Genomic DNA, 22204 nt, shown 5'->3' with positions numbered 1-22204 from the left:
TAAAACTAAAGGCACTGAAACATGAGTGATCACATGAATCACAACTAACGTTATACTTGCATACTTTGTTTTTTCTGTTGGGGATGAAGTTCTATTTATGTTGTTTAAAAAAAAGTTACACGGACAGTTACACGGAGTGTAAGCAGCAGCTTGAGTAAAACCAGAGTCTTACCTAACCAGAAGGTCTGGATGCATGAGGTCCACTGATTCTTCAGGCTGATAGACACACATGAATAATAACCTCAACCTCACTACCAACATCTGCAGGCTCCATATCATTTCTCATTTCTGCTCCACGGACTAATTCATGCCATGTCCTAAAATATTCATTGCTTTTGGCTTTTTTTTTTTTTTAAAGGCCACAGCAGAAGGCTTGGATGCAAATTCAAAAGTGTACTAAAAAGTTGGCTGTTTATCACTAAGGTAATGACAGAGGAGGCGGGGAAATTGGTTGTTTATTACTGTGTCCGAGGAAGTATTGGTCCCACAGACAACTTCATATCTCATCTTAAATGTGGTATCTGTATCCTCCTCTTTGGCATTTCCTTCCCAGTTGTCTTGTTCCCATAATACAGTAGCTGACAGTATGAGGAGAAATAACTCGTCAAAATTTTTCAACTTCACTGAGGTAAGGGTCATTAATTAACCTATAAGAAATACTGAAAAGAAAAGTGTTATTAAATTCAATTAATATTATGCCTGTGACTTAGAGCTTATACAAATGATTTTTTTTTAAATATATTTTTTCAAAACTCATAGCTGGTTAGTTATATTACAAAAAACAAGATGGCAGGTTACTCATGTGATGAATCTATTTTACTTAAGGATGCCTGTGTTTTTTTTCCATTGCCAAGCAGTTATGGAGAAGATTATTGGAGTCTTATGTGTTAAAAACAAGCCTTTGTAAATGCAAGCTCATGTTAATAGCAATAACTTGTCTGTTATGTTTATTAGTTTAAACAAATGAGGGTTGTGGGGACATTCAACGGCCATTTTGAATATACATACATAATTTAGCAGTAATAGTATTTTTGTGAGAAAATGAAATTAATGACAAAGAAAAAGTCTACTAATCAGAAATCTAAAAAAAGTCAACAACCAAGTTGAGTGTGTTGACAACTGTTGATAGAAAGGTGTTACTCCTAAGCAGATGTGGAGATAAAGTCACGGGATGCAGCAGAAAACAAGGACTCTGATCTGTTTTCCCTTCAACACTGACGCTCAAAGAGAGATGCCCTAAGAGCTAAATCTCAAACACTAGCTCCCTGTGAGAACCGTCTATTGTGTCCAAGGTGATAGTGTGTGGGTCTCAGGACCTGAAATCAGATAAACTTTCCAAAAATAGTGACCGAGTGTGCTTTTATGCGAGACTCGTCATATTTTCGGCAACAGCACAAAAACAGCCCTGTCTGTAACTTACCTTTAGATCTCACTGGATGTTTTTTTTTCTAATTTACTAATTTCTAAATCATCGAATTGTATAAATATGAAAATCAATATTCTCTAAAATAAATATCACACATGATGAGTTCCTTTAGTAGTTTCCAGTCCTAAAAATATTATACACAATTACACAATATGTAAACGTGAACAGCTGAATCAGTTAAAATATTTGCTCAACCAACTTTTTACATAAAAGAGTTGGAGCATCTTGATTACACACATCACAGGTCAGATTTTCTAATTTGATAGCTACAAGCATCTGATATAATAAAGTAATTAAACTGACTGTCTTTGTGTCTTCTGGTCGTCCAGAGACAGTGGGACTCTTCAGAGCAGGCCTCCTACATCGAGCTCCTCCAGGACTCCGACGTCAAATGTGCAGTGAAGAGGCTCTTCTCGGGCACCCTGCAGCTGCCCAAGCTGTCTTGCAGACCCTCCACGCAGGACAAACCTGAGGATGGCCTCCAGTCCAACCCCACTGTTCGAAGCATCAAGCCCTCCAGGAGCCTAGGGACTCTGACCAGCTGCATCTCCAGAGACTTGTGAGTCGATGATGCTGCGTGTTGTTGTCGCTATCTTTCTGTAGAACTAAGACAATTGCTTTTTAGTGAAATGTCATTCATTATTTACACCAAAACTAAATCTACATTATTTAATCTATCAGTATTATTTATTAGTTGTTGTTTTTTTGGGTTATTCAGTCTTTTAAACTAAAAGTTATATGTGATGTTTTTAAGACTCTCAGCAAGCTCGCACATTTTCTCGTACTTGTGGGCTCTGTGAATGTGAGTTTTTTTTGGGCCCATTTTCCAGATTAATGATTAAAATTGCATGTGGTCAATCAATAACCAACCCACCTGGGACTCCAGCATGTTGCGGCCTTGTAAGTCAACACACATTTAAGATAACTTTGCAGCACCATACTCCAGCTCAAGTTCAGAGTGTTCAGCTTGATGCAAGTGTTTTTGCTCCCTAACTGCTGAATTTAGATAAAAAAAGTTGATTTTGCTTCTTGAGCATATGATCCAACAAAGTGTCACACTCAAGGCGTTGCTCTCCCCTCCGTGATACAGCTGAACAATTATCACCATAAAAGATCAGACAAACAAGGCTCTTGTGATTGTTTCCACAACAACATTCAAACACATCTGTAGCATTTTCGCCCCTCTAAATTGTATGTGCGTATGCACCAAATGTGTATGTGTGCACACAGGTGGTTGTGTGTACACTGTACTGCACGTTGTGTTTTCTTTTTTCACATGTTGAAAGAATGTAGTCAGACCTGTTTGATTACGTAGGTAGCTGTAGTGCATGTGAAAGGTGATCAGATGTACGCAAGACAAAGACACAGTTGTAGCATTGCCGCTACAAACCTTCATGTGTTATTAAACAGCAACACGTCTGTGTTGAGTTAGATCTGACTAAAACTGATCACAGCATGAGACCTTATTTGTTTACACAATTGGCATGTTTAAAACTATGATTTTTGCCTCCACACTCTTGTGTTATACTTTCTCAGAGCACGTGGATTGCGTCCGTAACTTGACACAATTTGTCAACATGTCAAAGCAAACACGCAGGCGTGCAGATTCATCTCGTTTAATGTGTCACGGTCAAGACTCTACAGATGAGGAACTGGAAAATAGGTTCATATATTGTGATTATTAGGCTATAATTATTCCATTAGTGTTTATATACCAACAGGTATAAAGAAACACTCTGACAGTCATGACACCTGTGATGTTGATGGACTAAAAAGCCCTTCGTTGTGTTCCTTCTCTGTGCGAAGAGGGCCATGTGCTCGCCTGTTTACAAGTTGGTAGTGCAATTTTGATGCAGTGCCAGAAGAATTGTTTATGGAAAAGCATTTAAAGCTACAGGGTAGTTAAAAATGACAATTCCAGACGTGTTAGGAAAGTTAAACTTGCGGTAACCGCCTCTAAAATAGTCATGTGACAAACATATGCTTATTTGGTTAGATTAATGAACACAGGATTGAGAATGAGTGTGTCTCTGTGGCCCCAGCAGCATCAGCAGTGTGTTAACCCGCCTCCCTTGGATATCTTTGGTCAGGATGCAAGTGCTTGAACTCCCTGAAGATGTCCCCATCCAGAATTTTTGATAAAGTCTGTCTAGGATGCAGAGAACAATGAGGACAGTGATTATCTGAGGAGCAGTTGGTGCAGAAGAAGCACACAATGCTGCTGCAGGTCCTCTATTTACCCTCTGTCTAAGGGCCCTTGTTCCCGAAAAGACCATTCTGGTCTAATTAGTTAGATACGACCAAGCTAATTTAGCATTGTCAGGCAAATATATTTGTGCAGTTCAACCATTTCTTTTTTACATATGTCGTTAGCTTCAGGATATGTCTAAGTGAATTTACACACAGCAGCAACACGTGGAACAACATGGCAACGTGAACTTGTTATTTAGATGGCTTCAAATGAGGTTTAACATTTACACAGTTTCTCTTGACTGACCCTCAGTATAACAACATTGTCACATCCTGCTAGACACCGGGACAACATGGAAATGCAAAGTTCAACAGACTAACCTACAAAATAAACACTAAAACAACATAACACATGGCAACAGCTTCCAATGTCCATCAAAAATGAAATTAATCAGGTGTCATTTAGCTCAGTTGGTAGAGCATCTGCCCCGTGTACGAAGGCTCAGTCCTTGCCATGGCGGCCCAGAGTTCGATTCCGACCTGTGGCTCTTTCCTGCATGTCTTTCCCGATCTCTCTCCCCCCACATTCCTGTCACTCTTCAAGCTGTCTCTATCAAATAAAGCCCAAAAAATATCTATAAAAAAAGAAAAGAAAAGGAAGTTAATCCACTGGACTAGACTTTTGTGTTGGTTCTTGTAGTAACCACGGAGAAATTGATGTGTACCTTCCATATCTTCGTGTGACAGAAGAGCACTGAAGGGTTCTCTGAATGGAAAAGAAGTTTCACTCTTCCCTTAACTGGCATGGGTAAGAGTTTGACTATGCTGTGGTTTGTTGATCTGACTGGTTCAAGTTCACTCGTGATAAATGGTGATGGTTCATCCAATCCAAGTATTTTTACTATTATTTTTAGAATCTTTTCCAAGCTGTTTCAAACAACAACTTCCTGGTGGTGGTTCTGTGTAACATACCATTTTGGCCCAGTCAGGTTGTGTCTGATTAACTTTTTTTATTCACAGTTCTTCCTCAGATTTCTATTCAGACGACAGCTGTGGCTTTAACACCACCTGGAATTATGCCATCACTTTTGGAGGACAGGTGTTGTGACCATATTCACTCCACTAGTTGGACTGGATTGGATGAAGTTAGGAATAAGTCAGGAGATTGATCTAGAAGGCCTCCCAGGGTTCACCATGAAAGACTGTGGAGATACAACCTGTGGTTAGATGTCAGAGAAGTGGTTTCATGGGAGCCTCTGGTCTGACCAAAGCCATGAGATGAAATGTCAATTTTAGAAAGTTGTAAATAGACCCTAGGTTTACATTACGACTACTAGAGTAAGATAGAAAACTCTAAGGATGCTGTCTTAATAACTTGATTTGAAACATGTTGTAAAATACACATGTCGCCTCACATTGCTAACCTGCCTGAAGTACCTTTTAATGAACTCGATCAACCCCACTCCAGGACCTGTGAGAGTGCTGCCACAGGAATGTACACGCTGGCCTCCCTCAAAGTCAAACCAGGAACGAGACAACCCTCACCTCTGCCTCTGTCGTCCACATGACTGGAATGATGATGTGCTTCAGGGCCAGAATTATTTGGGGCCCAGGATTATCCTCAGATGTGTTTATGACTTGGAGAGTGAACATCTTTACTGCCTGGGCATTAAAACAAGACAATATCAAAGTGGTTAAAAATGCCCACTTGGCCTGGGACAAGTTTAACGGCTTCATTCTCAGGATAGAGTAATATAAATATGTTAAAAATCTATTTGTAGTGACTGAAATTCTAGAAAACTAATGAGAAATGTCTACGGAGATCTTCTGCTAATAAATGATCTTAGCAAAGAATAGAAGGAAGAAAGAAGTGTTAACTGATTTTTAGCCACTTTGGGGCTTATTCATTGCCTATTTTTACATTGAGCAGACATAGGGCAACATTAATATGGAAATGTATTTGTGATGAATATTTGTGGCAGTCCTTAGGAGTTCAGTTGATTTGGTGATACCTTCTTACTGGTAACAGGTGCGGTTTAATGCTACAAGTCTCAGACTCATGCTCACTCATGCTCTGTCCATTCTTTATATTGTCATTGCTCCTGATGAGTTTTGGCACTTTGCATTGCAGCATCTGACATCAGTGTATGAATGTGTGCGAATGGGTGAATGTGACAAGTATTGTAAAAGCGTTTTAAGTGGTCGATAGATCGGAAAAGTGTTGATATAAAGTGATATAAAATATCCATTTACCATTTACAACCAAATCAAAGATGCTTAAAGATGCTAAACTGCAGTCTGTGCAACATCCATTTTACATTACACATTTCATTTGACCATTCATTTATACAAAAACAGTGCAGCTTTAAAAGGGGTTTATTACCTTTTGTCAAAAATATGCACGTCTGACACTTGCCTGCCTTAAAGCACATTATTAGTGTAATTTATATAGCTTAATATCAGGGGGGGCTCTGTACAGTACAACAGGTCAGTGACTGTTATAGGCACTCAAGAGAAATATGATCCACAATGGATGTGATGGTAGACGCTGAAGTGTTGAAACTAGTGTCTGCAGAGTGTCATGGAAGTTATCAACTGAGAAGGACCGGTCAGAAGTCACATCCGGTGTTATATATTCATACTCTGTGCAGTCCTTTGAGACATGCTTTGGTGACGACTGATGATATAAAAAAATCTTGACATGCATTTGACCCCAAAAAATGACAAGTTTATGTCTCCAGGGTGACATTTGAATGAGAACAAGTTTCTCAAAAGTACAGTACTGTAGATATAACACCATACTCTAGTGATGAGTGTATATCCATATGAACCCTGTAACCAAAGAATCTTTCTTCCATGCTCCCCCTACCATTCGTTGGTCATAGGTTCAGTCCTGTGTCAGATGTTCCAGCTCCCTAGGTCTTTTCAGTTACTCTAGACAACCATGGAGGACCTCTCCTCACTCTGCAGCGATAAACAAAGAGACTGGGTGGGGGTGAAGATGATGTTGCCCCTGGTCACAGATAGAGAGCGCCAACGTGACAGCACCCATGCTCTCTATAGCTTTTATCTACCTCTGCTTTTTATAGTCAGAGGCCCTTCATGTGACTCCTTCCTGGTACACTCGGAGCATGTGAAAGGCAAAGCGGGTTGTCTCTGAGGAAATAGGCGACTTCACAACAAATAGCACCTCGGGGAGCCTGAGTATGCAAAGTCAGTTGGAGTGAGCGTGAGCAAGGCGAGCTGGAGGGCCGAGCCAAGCGACGTCTTAATGTTTATATGCTGGAGGAAGTAATTATGGAGCACAGTTTGAAGTTGATGAACAATATGCTCTGTGAGATTAGGAGTGAGGGAAAGGGGGGAAGTAGAGAGTTGGAAAGAGGGAGAGAGAAGCAGAAGGAGGTGATCTGTCATGCTTCTCCTCCCTGTAAATCAGACGTCCATATTTAGTTGGAGAGAGGGAAGGCCTAGCAGTAATGTAAACAAAGCCTGGGAGAGGGAGGCAGGCAAGGACAGTACATCAACACTAATGTTTGAGTCTGTTGCTCGGCACTGCAGTCAGGATGATTCCTAGGAAGAGACAAGAAAGGGGCTGATAGGTTTCAAAGATAAAAAGTTTGATAGAGAGGTATTCGTGGTGGCTTTTTTGAGGGGTTCAATGGGTGCTATTTTTGGATTTTGAAAGAAGAGTTTTAACAGGAGCCATTATGAGCAGGCAGCAAGGACTGGACCAGAGGCATTAGCTTCACCTGTACCTGGAAAATCAAGATAGACAGCAACAGAAACAGACCACTGCCATTTGTCATGTCATGAAAAAGTGTTAGAAAGTTTATCTGAAAAAAAGAGAAAGAAACTGTTCCTTGGACCAAAGGCAGAGAGCAAACAAACGGACTACCTACCTGACCCCAGACCATCCTATGTCCACCATGAATGAGCTGTCCTCTGAGAGCTCTGAAGAGGAGCAGGCTGAAGTTGAGGAGATGCCACAGGACCGAAGGGTGAGCAGGCTGCCCATCATTCATCTCATGCCCAGATCCAAAATGGGCTCCCCCGCAGGATCCCCAAAGATCTCTCCCAAAGATTCCCCACGTGGGTCTCCTCGAAACTCCCCGCTGCTCTTCAGAAAGCTGATGATGAACCGCAGCATCAACCTGCAGAGGCGCCGCTTCACCCTGGCCCACACGCCCAGGTAGAGTCCAGAGATACAGTAACAGGCCTTTGTGCTGTTGTCTCTGAATGAACCAGACATGTTTCTCTTTTGTGCAGTACAGATCATTTTCAGTTGCTTTTGAATACTAAAGTTTCAGCTTACAGGATGAGCCACAAAACTACAACAGACTCAGACTGATATTCAAATACACAAGTACTGTTGACAGACAGGTTTTATGAGCACTTAAACCAACATTTAAAAACTGACAGTAGTTTCTCTGCTGTTCTTTTCCTATAATTTTCGGAGCATGATTCAGTGAATCCTAGTGTTTTGTTGAAGTAGGGGATAGTTTGTGTCTCGTGGCCTCATAGTTACTCTACTCAGCTGCAGATGTTGATGTATTTTTGGCTTATTTCCGTGCAAGCAGGAGCCTCTCATACTGGAAAAAATGGTTGCCCTTCAGCTTATGTTATGAAACAGAAGATGCTCATTTGTTGCTGCGTTTCACTTAAACCCACTGTCCTGTTCCCAGAAATAATGAGCTGTTGTTTTAGAGGAAATCTGCGTACAGACATTCTGATAAATAAATTGTGAGCATTTTAAATAGTAAATGGACCAGCTGATAGTTTCCAAGTATTTTACATGTGGTTGTGGTTGGTATTTAGCTTGCAAAACACATCTGATTCACATGACAGTCAGAGTTGGGTGTCTCAGCCTCAGTTCTCAATTTCCTACAGGTGAATGTGTTTTTCCAAAGCTTTTGTTTCCCTGCTGAGCGGCATCATCTCAGTAAACACACAGCTCAATGACATCCCCGCTGTCACTGCATTAGCAGTTTGTTGTTCCACTTATTTATCAAGGAAAGTACTTTAATCTGTCAGCAACAAACAAATTTCAATAGCTACATGAAAGCAAAGTACAGTACCTTCAGCTTCTAACAGGATATTTCCTGCTTAGCTTAAAATATATTAGATTTTTCATCAGTTATGGCAGTCATAACCCTTGTTTGTAAAGAGTGCAGCTGTCTTGCCAGCTCTCCTCTAGTGCCTGTTGATAGCTTTAGTTTTATGAGCCGTTATTACATTCAGGCCTGGCCCATGATTCCGATGCAAATTAAACATTTACTTGGTTAACAGTGTCAAGACGAGAGCTGTGTGAGCATGACTCCTATTTGAACTTTTTTGTTTCAGCGGAGACAGCATGTTTGCTCATTGGTGTGTTAAACACTCCTGTAGGTTTCTTCAAAGGAAGAGGAAGAGTGGAACATTGTACTGTGAGACCAGTTTTTATGCACATGCCTCCTATCTCTTTGTCAATGTTTACCCTTCACTCCTCAACATATGTACACACTCAGATGGAAGCGTCGAGCGGTTCTGAGCTGTTCCAGTGATGTTAGGTGACATCTGCCTCAATCAAATGACCGTAGAAACTCGAGGCAGTGCTGTAAAATCCTTCTTTTCTTTTATTGGCTAGAAATGCGTATTAAACATTCCTAAAGAAGACAGTGCCTACTATAAAACTCAAAAAGTGTTTACAAGTTCATTCACCTTTATAAACATGCAGTGGGGGATCATTTTCCTCCAGGCGTTTAATGGTCTTGGACTTGAGATTGGCAGAGACGTTTCTTTTCCAAAGTTTACTGTAACTCTTCAGCCAAATAGTTTCATTAATTTCAGTGTGTCTGTTGAATATCCAAATATTAGAGGGTGAGAGTCCAGTCAGGGGGATTTCAAGGCTCAATCTGGAAAGTCAGATGCCTGTAGTCTAACTCAGATATTCAACATGTCAGAGCTTTTACATTATACAGCTCTGAGGTCAGGCCATTGGAAGTGTCCCTCTGTAGGCTATGTGCAGCGTCCCATAATGTCAGAGCTGAAATAAATGGATGGAGTTGAGTTATTGCAGGATGGCTGGCAAGCAGGAGGAATTAAACAAACTGGGGGTCCAGCGGAAAATAAATGTCATAAGGCAGCTCAAATATAGAACATAGCTGCAAAGATATTTTCACTTAGTGTCTACATTGATTAAGCCTCTTTTTCCACTCCAGAGACACCGTGTCAAATGGATTTTTTCTGAAAAATGCTTAATGAAAATTGTTTTTTTCTGAGCCAGCTCTGGGATGACAGCCAGTTTTGTTTCTATTATGTCTTTCATTGATAAATGTAGAGCAATTTCTGGGCTGATGGAACATAAACAAACTTTTTTATTACTTTACTTGATGGATATCTTTATCTCTTTGGTTCTGTGGCTGATCAGGACTATTGTTTTGTAAGGTAAATATAGCATTAGCAAATATACTGTAGCTATCACAGTTTATAGAACAATGCACTGCACATACAACTATATATTAAGAAAGCCAGAGTATGTGTTGATTTGTGTGATTTAATATAAATTGATTTGGGCATGGGAAAGGGAGTGTGGAAGTTTTTGCAACAAATTATATCTTTAATTAGTGATGAGATATTTCTCAGTAAATAAAACATACATTTTTATTATTATTTAATGTATAATTTATAGAAAATCATGCAGTGACCAGGTATAAATCCGTTTCATTTCTTAAACCAGCCTTTAAAAGATTAGAGGTGAGTTGGTGAGATTATACTTTTGTTCTTTTCAGTGTGAGTTATTTTAGAGTTGGAGTTTGTTAGATCGGTGTTCACACAGTTCAGTGTATTAGAACAAAAACTGGTTGTTCAGGATGTTGTCTGGATGTTTGAACGTTCTACAGATGAAAGTCAACATTGCATTTACCATTGTTTTCCACTAGAGGATGCTATGTTGTGAAATGTGGGCATGAAGTGACAGGAGTATGTGTTTCTGCCTCTGTGATGGGTCAGGAATTATGAAAAGACATACTTTGTCTGGTGTTTGACTGTGTAGGGACCATTAATGTTTCTGTAGATTTAAAAAGTTCCTAAAGTTATCCTTTATGTTAGCAGCCTTTTCTGCTTCCTACTTGGACAGAATGACATGATACAAGTTGGTGAATGGTAGAAAAAACTGGAAAACTCAGTACATCTTTAGTGTTTTTTTTACACTTTTTTTTAACAGTTTGCACTTCCATATCATGTCGAACATTTCCTCATAGTGTTATAAGACACACAGCTATTTATCAAACATCAAAATAATCTAATATACAGCTTCTGGTAGCACATGTACAGAACCAAAAGTTCAACAATTAGTTACCGTATATGTATACTGCGTATGCTTCTATATACTTTAAAGTTTATTCTGATTAATTGCATTGAGGGCTTTATTTGTCATTGCAACAGTACAAGTACAGTAGAACGAAATTGTAACAGCTTTATTCATGTCATTTCAGTGTTGTTATTGTTAAAGCAGTGAGCATTTTTAGGCCCAAAATAACACAGTTACCACGGGCAGTAGTAAAACCTCAGATGCATTATAATGGACACTTCCTGCCTGCTGCTTATTATAAAAATGAGATGTGTCCATCATTGACTAATCATGTGTCTCTGCGGTATTTGTCCAGCAGTGAAGATTGTGCAAATCAGATAGATTATATGATGGCATGAGAAGAGAACGCGACATTAAAAAGGAAAATTGAATCACCTTTTAAAAAAGAAAAAGGCACACGCGATATTGAAGTATTGATTGACCAGTGCACTACTGTCACTGCAGGCATGGAGGCAGGCTGCTTACACGAAAAGAGGAACTGTGCACACTCTCATAGTTTGTTGTTGAAAACTTTGTATAATATTTTAATATGGCACTTTTTTTTTATCTACCCTCCCCTCACCTCTACTCCTCCCGCTCAAACCCAGTACTGTTCATACTGCTCTTCTTTCTCATGCAATGACTGTCACTCTCTGTACTCTCTCTTTGCAATTTGCTCTCACTCTGTCTCTCTCTCCACCACCCAGCACCCCACCACCCCCTCTCCTCTCCCTCCACAATCTCTCTCTCTCTCGCTCCCTCTCTCTCTCTCACACTCTCAGGGGAGATAGTGTTGTTGTTTGTTGTTTTAAGCCTGAGTTTGGTCCCACCACTCTCAGGAGAGAAGAGAGAGAGCATAAGGCTGTTATAGCTCACTGACAGGGACTACATGGGACGGCCCACTCCAGGGAGCATCTGATGGGATTATAACACTCTTTCCAGCTCACTTTTTTTCCCCACACTAAGAATAACTCTGCTCAGTCTGTTGGTGATATAGCATCACAGAGGCAACCCTGTGTTCAAGTGGACACCTTTGTGTCAATGTTGCCGGACCTGATTTTTTTTTTTTTTTAAAGACACAAAGAAAATACCTGGAGCCCATTGTTGAGGAATTCGGTTTTGTCAGCTTGCAGCTCATTTGGAAGAATTCAAGCTTGCTGTTTCCTATTTAGGAATACGAGGAGAGAGAGAGAGAGAAAAGAAAACCTCACACACGAGAGAAAGGAGCGTTTATCTTGGCACGTCTGTGGTGAGCTGAAAGGAGAACCAGTGAAGAAGTAGTCCCAGATGAACACTGACAGCTGACACCTTCCTCAATTTCACTTGATTTGATTCGACCACATGCTTTCACTGTCAGTGAGATGATGTGCTAACTCACTGTCTGATTGGTCTCTAACAGCCAACACTCTTTGCCTTTTTAGGCACACACACACACATACACACACACACACACACACACACACACACACACACACACACACACACACTGAGCTAAACCTTTTTGATTCTTCCTTTACCACAAAAAAACAGATGGACATATCGTTAATGCCGGGACCAAAAGCTGAACCACGAATTGAATTTTTTCCACTTTGATGCACTTTGATCTGTTGATTCTGCACTGACCTGGAAGTGAATTGCTTCTAGCTAAAAAGTTTTATCTAATAAATACAGAGGAGGACTCAGCAGGCCTGTCTCTTACTGTTTGCGTTTACTTTCATTCTTACAAGGCACAGCTGATGACACTGTTGTGTTTTGCTGTTTTGCATTTTCATCTCGCTTTACATTTACTGCTATTGGACCTGTTTTTCCTGCACAGTCTTGTCAAAGGGACTGGTTCCTCATAACCTGTAACCCACAACGTTTTGGACAGCTTTTGCGATTTTATGACAGCATGGGGTTTTCAGTCGTGCCGCAGAAGTTCACTTTTTTTATCCCGCGCCTCTCGAAGCTGCTATTTTGATGCCTCCCTGAACTCAACCCAAATCTTTTTGAACCTGCCAATAAAATGATGAACAAAGACTCTCGCTTTTCAAGGAAGATGCACGGCAACTTCTCCACCCGCAGGCACTCGTGCATTGGGTATGTATCCGGTTGTGTGTGGACACTTTTGTGTCTGTGATTACAGTGAGGGCAACATAATACATGTGTTTACAGATGTTCAGGAAGTATTGGAAAGTGGTTGTTTGTGTCTGGCAGGTGCTCCCTGTTGTTGTAGTCTTTTACATGAAATATAATCAGCTGATTATATTATATTTAAGACTGCTGTCCTGTCACTGTGTTTACAGAAGTATTGCATTGTGTTAGTGTTTATCTGGTGCTTTTAGGTGGTTTATTCTGTTGTGTACTCATGATGTTTCAAGCCTCAGACTCCGAGGACCATTTAGATTACCTAAAATATTATTATTATTAAAAGGTTATTCAGATAAAACAGATTAATGTACTGGTGTTGTTTGCTTTAGTGACAACAAATACACTTCTAGTTCTGAGTCTGCAGCTATATCCTGTTTAAAACTCTTGATTAAATTAAACACTGTCTAATGCCGAAAAACAAACAAAAAACATCTGCCAAAGGATTTGACGTGTGCTGTGATGAAACCGGTTAGTGTTACCATTGTTGGAGCGCTGGGTGATGTGGTGGTTTGTGTCGCAGGCCTCAGGGGGGGTTGGAATGGTGGATCGATGGCTCTGTCCACTGATGGCCCTTCTTGCGGTGTCCATGGACCCGAGCCAACCCGAGGCGTCTGTGTCAGGCACGGTGCGACCGTCATGTGGTTCAGGAATTTTGGGTTTCATAATAGGACTAAAGAAATATCAGCGCGCTGTGGAAAATTGTCCATGAGAGCGGCAGATGGAGCAGATTTCATCTCTGTTTTCTATCTTGTCCTCTAGGAAACAAAACAGAGAGAAATGAAATAATGTGTCAATTGGAATCACTTCCAAGAGGTAAATCATCGTAACATCCTGCCATGTCTACACACTTATGAGACTGATTGACTTAATTGTAGTTGTAACTTGATACAACTGTGTAATCACCAGGCTGGATTCAAGAAAAACAAAATCTACTACAGCTGTCATGAGATCCCTGCAGGACATGTCATTATGTAACTTTACAGAGAGAGACTCAGAGAAAACAGAGGCTCAATACATGAATTAGAATAATACACACATATAGACATAGGTACACACAGCTTATGGATATACACACACATGAATCTGCAGCCAACATGAGGCCATAAGCATTGTGAAAGTTGTCTCACAATCAGAGATGCATGATTGAAATAAGTGCTTTAGGCGCAGATTCACGAAGAATCAACCTCTTCTCGAACATTTCAGACCTGTTGTGGGATTATCTTTCTGTACAGTGCAGGCAAACTTTTCTGAACTCTGGGCATAAGGCATGTGCCTTGCGAGTGTCGTCCGAACTCCTCCAGCCGTGAGCGTGTTTGGATCATATGAGGAGATCAAAGCAGGAGATTTTAGACCACAGCCTGAGATACAGAAGTGCAGAAGGGAACAGAACAAGCCTCTATTCTCTTTACCTGATTTGGTTTTAGCTTCGGATCAAAGTAAAGTTCAAAACTTGTTTTTCATTTTCAGCCAGTAAGGACAATAATGTATTTATCGTACGGTTATGGAGAAGATACCGTCGATGTGGGTAGTAGTACTTAAATTAATTAAGGTAGTAGTTAAATTATTTTGTAATTAAATCATTTTCTCTGCCCTTGTGAAACACACACACACACACACACACTGAGACAAAGCAGTCTCTATTGTAATCCATGTGTCCATCACAACAGAGACAGCTCTTATCCTCACTTGTACTAACAGTACCAGGGCACTATTCATCCTACCCTCTGACTAACACACACAAACACTACTAGTAATCTTCTCAACAATGCTTTTGATGGCTTGTCTGGCAGTGTGGTACGTTTGAACGACACAGTGTCACTGCATTAAGGCCGGACAGGGCTGGAGAGCTCTTAGCCAGTATCATGAGAAGATAGATGGTGCTGCGTCCTAACGGCATGTGACAGTTTGAGAAGATGCCATTTATCTAAAGCAGAGAACGATGGGAAGAGACAAGAGTGAGGTGAGAGCGCGAGAGAGAGACAGACAGACGCAACGGCTGACCGACTGGGAAAAAGAGATAATTTACACAAAGAGGGTAAAGGCACAGACGAGAGGGCGGTGAAGAAGTGATAGAGAGGACGCGGGGTGAGATAGTGCTGCTTTTAGTGCGGAGATAATGGCTGGTAGAAGGGGGTTAGACCCAGAGGAAAGGGGGCGCTCACAGGGTGAAGAGAGATATTTCTGAAGTGGTCAAAGAAAAAGAGGAGCGAGACAAAAAGTGATTGTGACTGAAAGAATAATGAGGAAAACAAAAAAACAAAAAAAAAGTGAGGCCATCCAACCAAAGGGCAACAGTGTCAATGTCAGAGGTCCCAATATAGCCATATACACCCCCCCTGCTCTAACACACACCCAGATTAGTCAATAGGGCCTGTGTGGCTGTGGCGGGCTGGCTGCTGTGTGCGTCACTGCTGTACTCCATATTTTCAGCATGACTGATTTCCCCAATTGCCTCCAGAGCCTCATTGATTTCTGAGGCTGGCAGCAGCAGCAGTAGCAGCAGCAGCAGTGGCACTAACACTGCTGAAATGTTAAACTTTACTGTAGTTCCTACTCACACTGCGAGAGGGCACAGGTGTGTTTGTCTCAAAGTTAACTTGCAAACTGTAGCACCAATAAAAAAGAAATAGATTTTTAAAGGTAACGCGATTAATGTTTTCCTCAGAATACTACTACTGTATGTCTCAAACAGACGCCTCAGACATGAAATTGTGAGTTCAGTATGTGTCAAGTCTGATGAGAAAATGATAAAGGACTGCTTTGTTTCACTTTATTATTGATGAATGAATACATTTTAGACATTAGTGCTGCTCCGGTGATCCAGCAGCATCAGGATGACTGTTCATTGTAACCACTAGAGGGGGAGACCGACTAAGCTATGCTCAGATATCCTTAGAGCACAGTGACCTCCTGCAAGCCAAACATTTGTTTGCTGTAGAAAAAAAAAAACAATGTGGTGGTTTGGTTGATTATAATTACATTTTAAGGCTGATTGAAAAAGACCATATGACACTAATTAGACTTTCATAGTTCTGTGGAGAGTGTAATGCAACATAATCCAGAAGTCAAATTGAACTTTTATACTGATGTACTGTTTGTGGCAGAATTAAGAGAATTAGTTATTCACATTTCTTTTCAAAGGTACATTTGCTTAATATCGACGCATTTACACTCTACAGCTTTAATTCTGTAGTTTGTATTTTATTTATTAAATATTATCATTCTTATTCTTCAAGTATTCATTCTTTTTCGTCATTATAATTCCACTGCTGCTACTTCAGTATACGCATAGAGGTGGTCATATATCATTTATACAGTAAATCCCAGACAAACTTTTGATTCTTGGCTTAATAAATCAAATCTTAATAAATAAAATTGTCTTGACACCCAGTTCTGCTGCTTTATCTGTTTGTAATATTTAACCTGAGTAGCTTGTACAACAGCCACACGTATACAGCAGAAGGGATGCATGGCAGAAATGTAGTACAAAGGAAATTACTACTAACAATCATTATGTTGTATATTTTTCTTAATTATAGACATTGATTTTATAAAAGATTTAATTTTAATATTTAGTATGACCAATAAAAGCTGAACTCTTTTATGTTCATTTGTGTTTGGTGCTTTATAAATGTATCGGGGCAGTTGTCATATCCCATACATTACATGATCAGTTAGTAATTATTTCATGATGCCAAAATGGAGAACACATTTTTATTTTATTTTCTCATTTCCTGTAAAAGTTTGATTTTTTTTTTTTAGATCTGCAAGAAAGACATGCATACACATGTACTGTATTGGGTCAGAGTGTACAAACTGGGTAGCATTTTCATAGATTTCCATAGATGAAATGGTGACGAGGCTGCTGTGACTGTGTTTCACGGCTCTTGTTTTTCCTACAAACACTTTTCTGTTGAAGGAGTGACCCACACAGACCACCTGATTGTGAATTTAATGTGTGTCCATGTCCCTGTACGTGTACATGCATTAGTGAGTTCCCATGTGCGTATCTGCTGGCCTTTTCAGTCCGGTGTGTGTGCGTGTGTTTGTGTGTCACTGCGAACGTGTGTGTTTGCATGTGTGCTTACAAATCTGTCATCCACCCAATCCCCGAATCATACGAGCCCCCAACCCTGCCGTAATGCTAGCAGATGGCAGCCTAATGAATCATGAGGTGACACACTGATAGCCTTTACTACAGTACATGCTGTGACATGACGTTTGACATCACAGCGACTCAGTTAAATATAGGCTGCTAGCAACAGCCACATGCTCACACCTGGTGCTGCTGCTTTGTTACGGGCCTAGTATTATGGATGACATGTGCACCATGAAAAATGTCGTTCAGTTTCTGTGGTAAACACCTTTAATTTGAAATAACTAAGGCTGTAGTTTGGTTTAAAGGAGATGTAACATGCTGCGTGCCTGTACTTCTTGTGCATGATCATTTTTGGGAATAGTTCTTTTTGGAAATCCTGTTGCGGATGTAGAAAACTATAGTGGAAATGTGCAGCCCTGCTTGTGTAAATATGTCTGTGTGTATGCTGGTGGGTTGGTGTACTTTATTCATCTGCAGCTGTTTTTTTAACCTCTGGAACTCTACTGTACCAAACACAGTGTCCCTCTACAAACTTTGCACGTTGTGCAGCTGAGCGTCATTCAAACCAGTCAGAAAGTTATTTTAAATTCTGATGGAGATCCCAGAATTTCCAAAAATAGCAAACATGCTTAATTTAGGAAGAAGTGCGTGCGTAAAACTGCACAGTACATCTTCAGAAAGTTTCCAGTTGATGTAATGATGCAGCAACATAACAGATTAATTTCCTCAGGATTTGTGATGCTTTTTCAGACATGAGTTAAATAGTATTTGTTTATATTTATTATGCAGCCACACAAAGGAACGAAAAGCAGCACACTCTGCTAATAACTGCATGTTTGGGTTAATGCAATATATGCAATAGACCACATGCTGGAAGAAGCAGGTGTAAAATTTGCAACACAATTTGTTCTGATGAGAAACGAGAGTTTGTAAATTGCTCAACAGTGTCTGGTGTGTTAGGTGACACTGTGAGAACATTATGCTTCCAACGTACCGTTGATTGTAACTGTGCAGTTATATTGTCAATGTACAAGTACATGCACCAAATTGAAAGCTGGAGTCCTATTTTTAGGATAGGAATATTAAATCTGTCTATAGCATGAGACAGTTTTGATAAAGTAATAAAATACTCTATATGCTGTATGTCATAGGTTGTGTATAAAGAGGAGATGTTTTATGAGCCAGTCGACAGACCTTTGACACATAAACACAAATGTTACCAATGATACTAATTAAGGCCCTGTTCCATTCAGGTCAAACAGAGTCAGGGTGCTGCTGTGCTGCATGTTGGCTCACTGTAAAGTCTCTGCTGCAATAAATGGAACAGAGCCTTAGTTAGTCTCATTGGAAACACCTGTGTCGACCCTACAATTTCAAGTCAAAATGGCTGTTGTGAAAAAGGTCCTGTAAATACTGTAAGACACTATTTTAATCAATGCCTCTGGTGTTGGAAAATGTTTAAGCACTTAACTTTTACAAACTTTACATCTTAGTTGTGACTTTTTTTTTTTTAACATGAAATTCAGACAAAGAAGCAACACAAAGTTCCTGATGTTAATTTGGAGTTTAAAGGCGGACGCAGAGAATATTCACTGTTCATTAACCCAGACGAGCTGAGTTAATACTGTCCAGTAAATGTCGAGACTTTAAATATAAGATATAACTCAAAGCAACCTTTTTTTTGTACTTTAGGATTCCAGTCCTTCCTGATTATGCTGTTACAATATTTGATTTTATTGTATATTTCCTGGCACTTTGATTCAGACATAATTGGCTCTCAGTGGACAACGTGACGTTGGAAATTAATCAGAGTCAAATAGCTTTACAAACAAACCACAAACAGACAGTATGTCCTCTGACAGGCAACAATTCCGACACACAGCGCCGCTCGTTGATTTCAAAACAGCTCGTTATCCAGGAATGCTCACCATGCCTGCATGTAGCCAGCACATGATGTCATGAGGCCCCTTTGCAAATAATGGACTATTAAACCCACAACTGAGGGGTCAGCCAGAATCTATTATTCCCTGTTATTTTATGAGTTTTAGAAATTACATCGCCTCAGCCACGGTGTTCAGCACGACTGTCTAAAGACGAGATGTGAAGATACTGAGCAGAACTAAACATTTCACGTCTGTCTTTCCTCAACCATCCACTCTCTTCCACCACGGTGACGCAGATACATCGAACACCGTGAAGTCCTCTGATATACTGCCAACAAGTGAATGTGTGTGTGTGTGAGTGTGTATGTACATGTCCACTCTAAATAACAAAGATAAAACTCTTGAACCATGTTGTGTAAGCACTTAATTATTCTAACTGCACATGAAAACAATTTTCCTGTCATGGAAATGTGTCAAAATACTGCTTATTCACAACAGTGCCTCATCCGGTTTGCATCAGGACACTCAGGATAAATCTTTTAGTTTTAGACGTCCAAATTCAGATCACATCTTTTTTTTTTTTTTTTCACGAGTGTTAATACAGGTCCATGAAACTTAACAAATTAGGAGACTTTATTGTAACAATATATCAGAGCTTGTAGAGCTTCTCTCTAAAACCACGATTGGCCTGACTGTGATTCTGTTCCTGCACAGTCGATCTTGCTTAACCCAAATAGCTACCATTTAATTCAGTGTAGGCGTGTGATTGGATTTATAAACTGTTGCCTTTCAATTCAGGCTCCAGAAAGCTATAACATACAGCAGTATTGTAGGCCTGTTCACTTTGTGGTTATGATTGGGCCTTTTTTTTGTGTGCACCTCTTTAGATTTCCTTAAATGGCAGTTTTTCTTGAGTAGCACAGACACAGAACCCTTGTATTATATTAAGGGATTATATTAAATGCTTTTATAGAAGAAATACCCCAGGTATAAGCTGTCTGTGCTATATGTCCCAACCAATGTAAATATAAAGTACGCCATATGAAAAAGATAAAAGCCAACTTTTTCACATGTGTAGGTAATGGAGTAGTGGTCCTGTGATGCATTTTAAACTCTCTTGTTTCTACAAAGTGGCCTGGTTCATGTTAAAGATACTTATTGAACCTCTATTTCGACTCATATTTTCTTGATTTTCTTTTCCATTCTCACCTATTGTCGTCTTTCTGCCTTACATTTATGAATTCCGCGGTGATGAGGTGATGCTATTGATTGATTTGCCAAATTTAATTGAACCATGTCAAACTGCAGAATGTAACCTGAAGTGCACATCCATTCATGGACATGTTTTTTTTGTGTGTGCGAGCTAGCTGATAGCAAATAGCCGTTCGTGAAACCATGCTACGCCTGCCAAGCTTTCCGTTTACGCAAGGCACGTAATGCAGTTTACAACGGTGGCAAATTTTCTGCTCCAAATTCTTTTGAAACAGTTGGTTCTTGCTTTAGACAGTGGCCGCCATTTTTGCTGAAACAACTACACTTGCAATTTTTATCACCTCTAGCTAGTAAAGTTAATTAAGTTAACGTTAGTGCCATGAGAGAGTTGAAAATGCCCTCTGCAGTTTTTTTTCCATGCTATTGACATTTTTGTTAATGGGGTCTTGTTAATGAACTTGTTGGCTACATAGAAGATAAACAATCTAAAAAAGGCTAAAGCTAAATGTTCCTCTCAGGCAAGTTCATGATCCACGTACAGTATACTGTATATAGGACTTCAAAATAAAGAAACAGCACGTTCTTGTCTTTGTATTTTTAAACAGTATGTTTTCACTTTTGACGTTACAAGAAAAACGGCTTTTAGGATGAGGGCAAACTGATGTTCAGCAAACTTGCAGTCTTGCAGTCTTGTGTAACATTGGCTGGAGTTGACATGGTGTAAACATCTGGGAGGCTATACTTAGGGACTGCAGGGGATTGAGCTAAATGTTAACATGCAAACTAACTCACGAAGAGGATGTGAACATGCTAATATTTTTGTTCAACATCTTAGTTTAGTATGTTAGCATGCTAACGTTCACCAATAATTGGAAGATGGCGCCAGTGTGTGAAACTCTGCTTGTGTATGATCGCCAAACGCTGCTAGATCTAAGAATCTCCCAAATGTAGCAGAGACTTTTTAACAGATTTTTTTATGTTCTTAGCTGATATTATGCCAAAACGGTTTGCCTGTTCTTAACCTGGAGGTCTGTGACCTTTTTTCTCTGATCATATGCCTGTACTTTTGGAAGTTGCTGTTTGCTGTCACACAGTTAAACCTCGCGCCGCAGGTGTTTTCAGCCAGAACTGCGTCATTCCTGAGTCTGTGTGTGAGGATACAGAGGCTCTCAACTCATGGTTTCTTGACACCTGTCAAACTTCCATAGACATTGCGGCTCCATTAAAGACAAGGCAGCAGAAAGCTAAATCAGAGCCTTGACTGAATGAAACAACCCGCACTGCCAGACAGGAGTGTCGAAGAGCTGAGCGAAAGTGGAAAAAGGACATTACCATTATGAATCATTACCACTGAGGCAAAAAGAAAATATTTTTTTGATATTGTTCTGCTAAACTGTCATAAGCCTTGTGTGTTGTTTAAAGTTATCCACTCTGCTCTGAATGCACCACAGACTGGAATCGAGGCCTCCCCTGCTGTGTGTGAGAACTTTCTGCACTACTTCGTTGATAAAATCACTTCTACCAGAGCACTTATTCCACCTCCTGTTTCTAATGCTTCATCTTTAAATTACCTTTCTTCTCTAAAATCTTAGAGAAGATTGTTTATTTCCAGCTCATGGACTTTTTAAATGAACAAAAAATTCTGAGATATTCTAATCCGGTTTAAAAACATTGCACAGCACAGAATCAGCACTCTTTTTTAATGATATCTTTTTAGCTACTGACTCTGGTCACTGTGTTGTCCTGGTGCTTTTAGATTTGACTGCAGCATTTGATACAGTCGACCATGAAATCCTGATTGCTCGTTTGAAGCAGTGGGTGGGCATCAGTGGCACAGCACTGGAATGGTTCAGGTCCTACCTGTCACATCGGACTTTCTGTGTAAGCCTTGATGATTCTCCACTGCTCCTCTCTCATGTGGGGTCCCACAGGGCTCT

The 22204-nt window shown here is 40.1% G+C and overlaps 1 protein-coding gene across 5 annotated transcripts in view; it reads left to right on the top strand.

Annotated features, from left to right (window-relative positions):
• The first annotated feature begins 173 nt into the window (after positions 1-173).
• pde4ca (phosphodiesterase 4C, cAMP-specific a) overlaps positions 174-22204 on the top strand; it is a 51246-nt gene continuing 29215 nt past the window's right edge. For 2 of the 5 annotated variants that reach the window (XM_019259087.2, XM_019259085.2), the window contains exons 1-2: positions 174-628; positions 1756-1985. In XM_019259087.2, the coding sequence (XP_019114632.1) occupies positions 587-628; positions 1756-1985 (272 nt within the window). In that variant the 5' untranslated portion in view covers positions 174-586. Of the gene's footprint in view, positions 629-1755; positions 1986-6716; positions 7806-11721; positions 13023-22204 lie in introns of those variants that run through there. The other 3 variants (XM_019259086.2, XM_019259088.2, XM_019259091.2) reach the window with 3 other exon arrangements.

This window comes from Larimichthys crocea, chromosome XII (assembly GCF_000972845.2).
Source record: "Larimichthys crocea isolate SSNF chromosome XII, L_crocea_2.0, whole genome shotgun sequence".
Lineage (NCBI taxonomy): Eukaryota > Metazoa > Chordata > Actinopteri > Sciaenidae > Larimichthys > Larimichthys crocea.
Note: the sequence above shows the minus strand (reverse complement) of the source record. Positions and strands in the feature narration are given on the sequence as shown.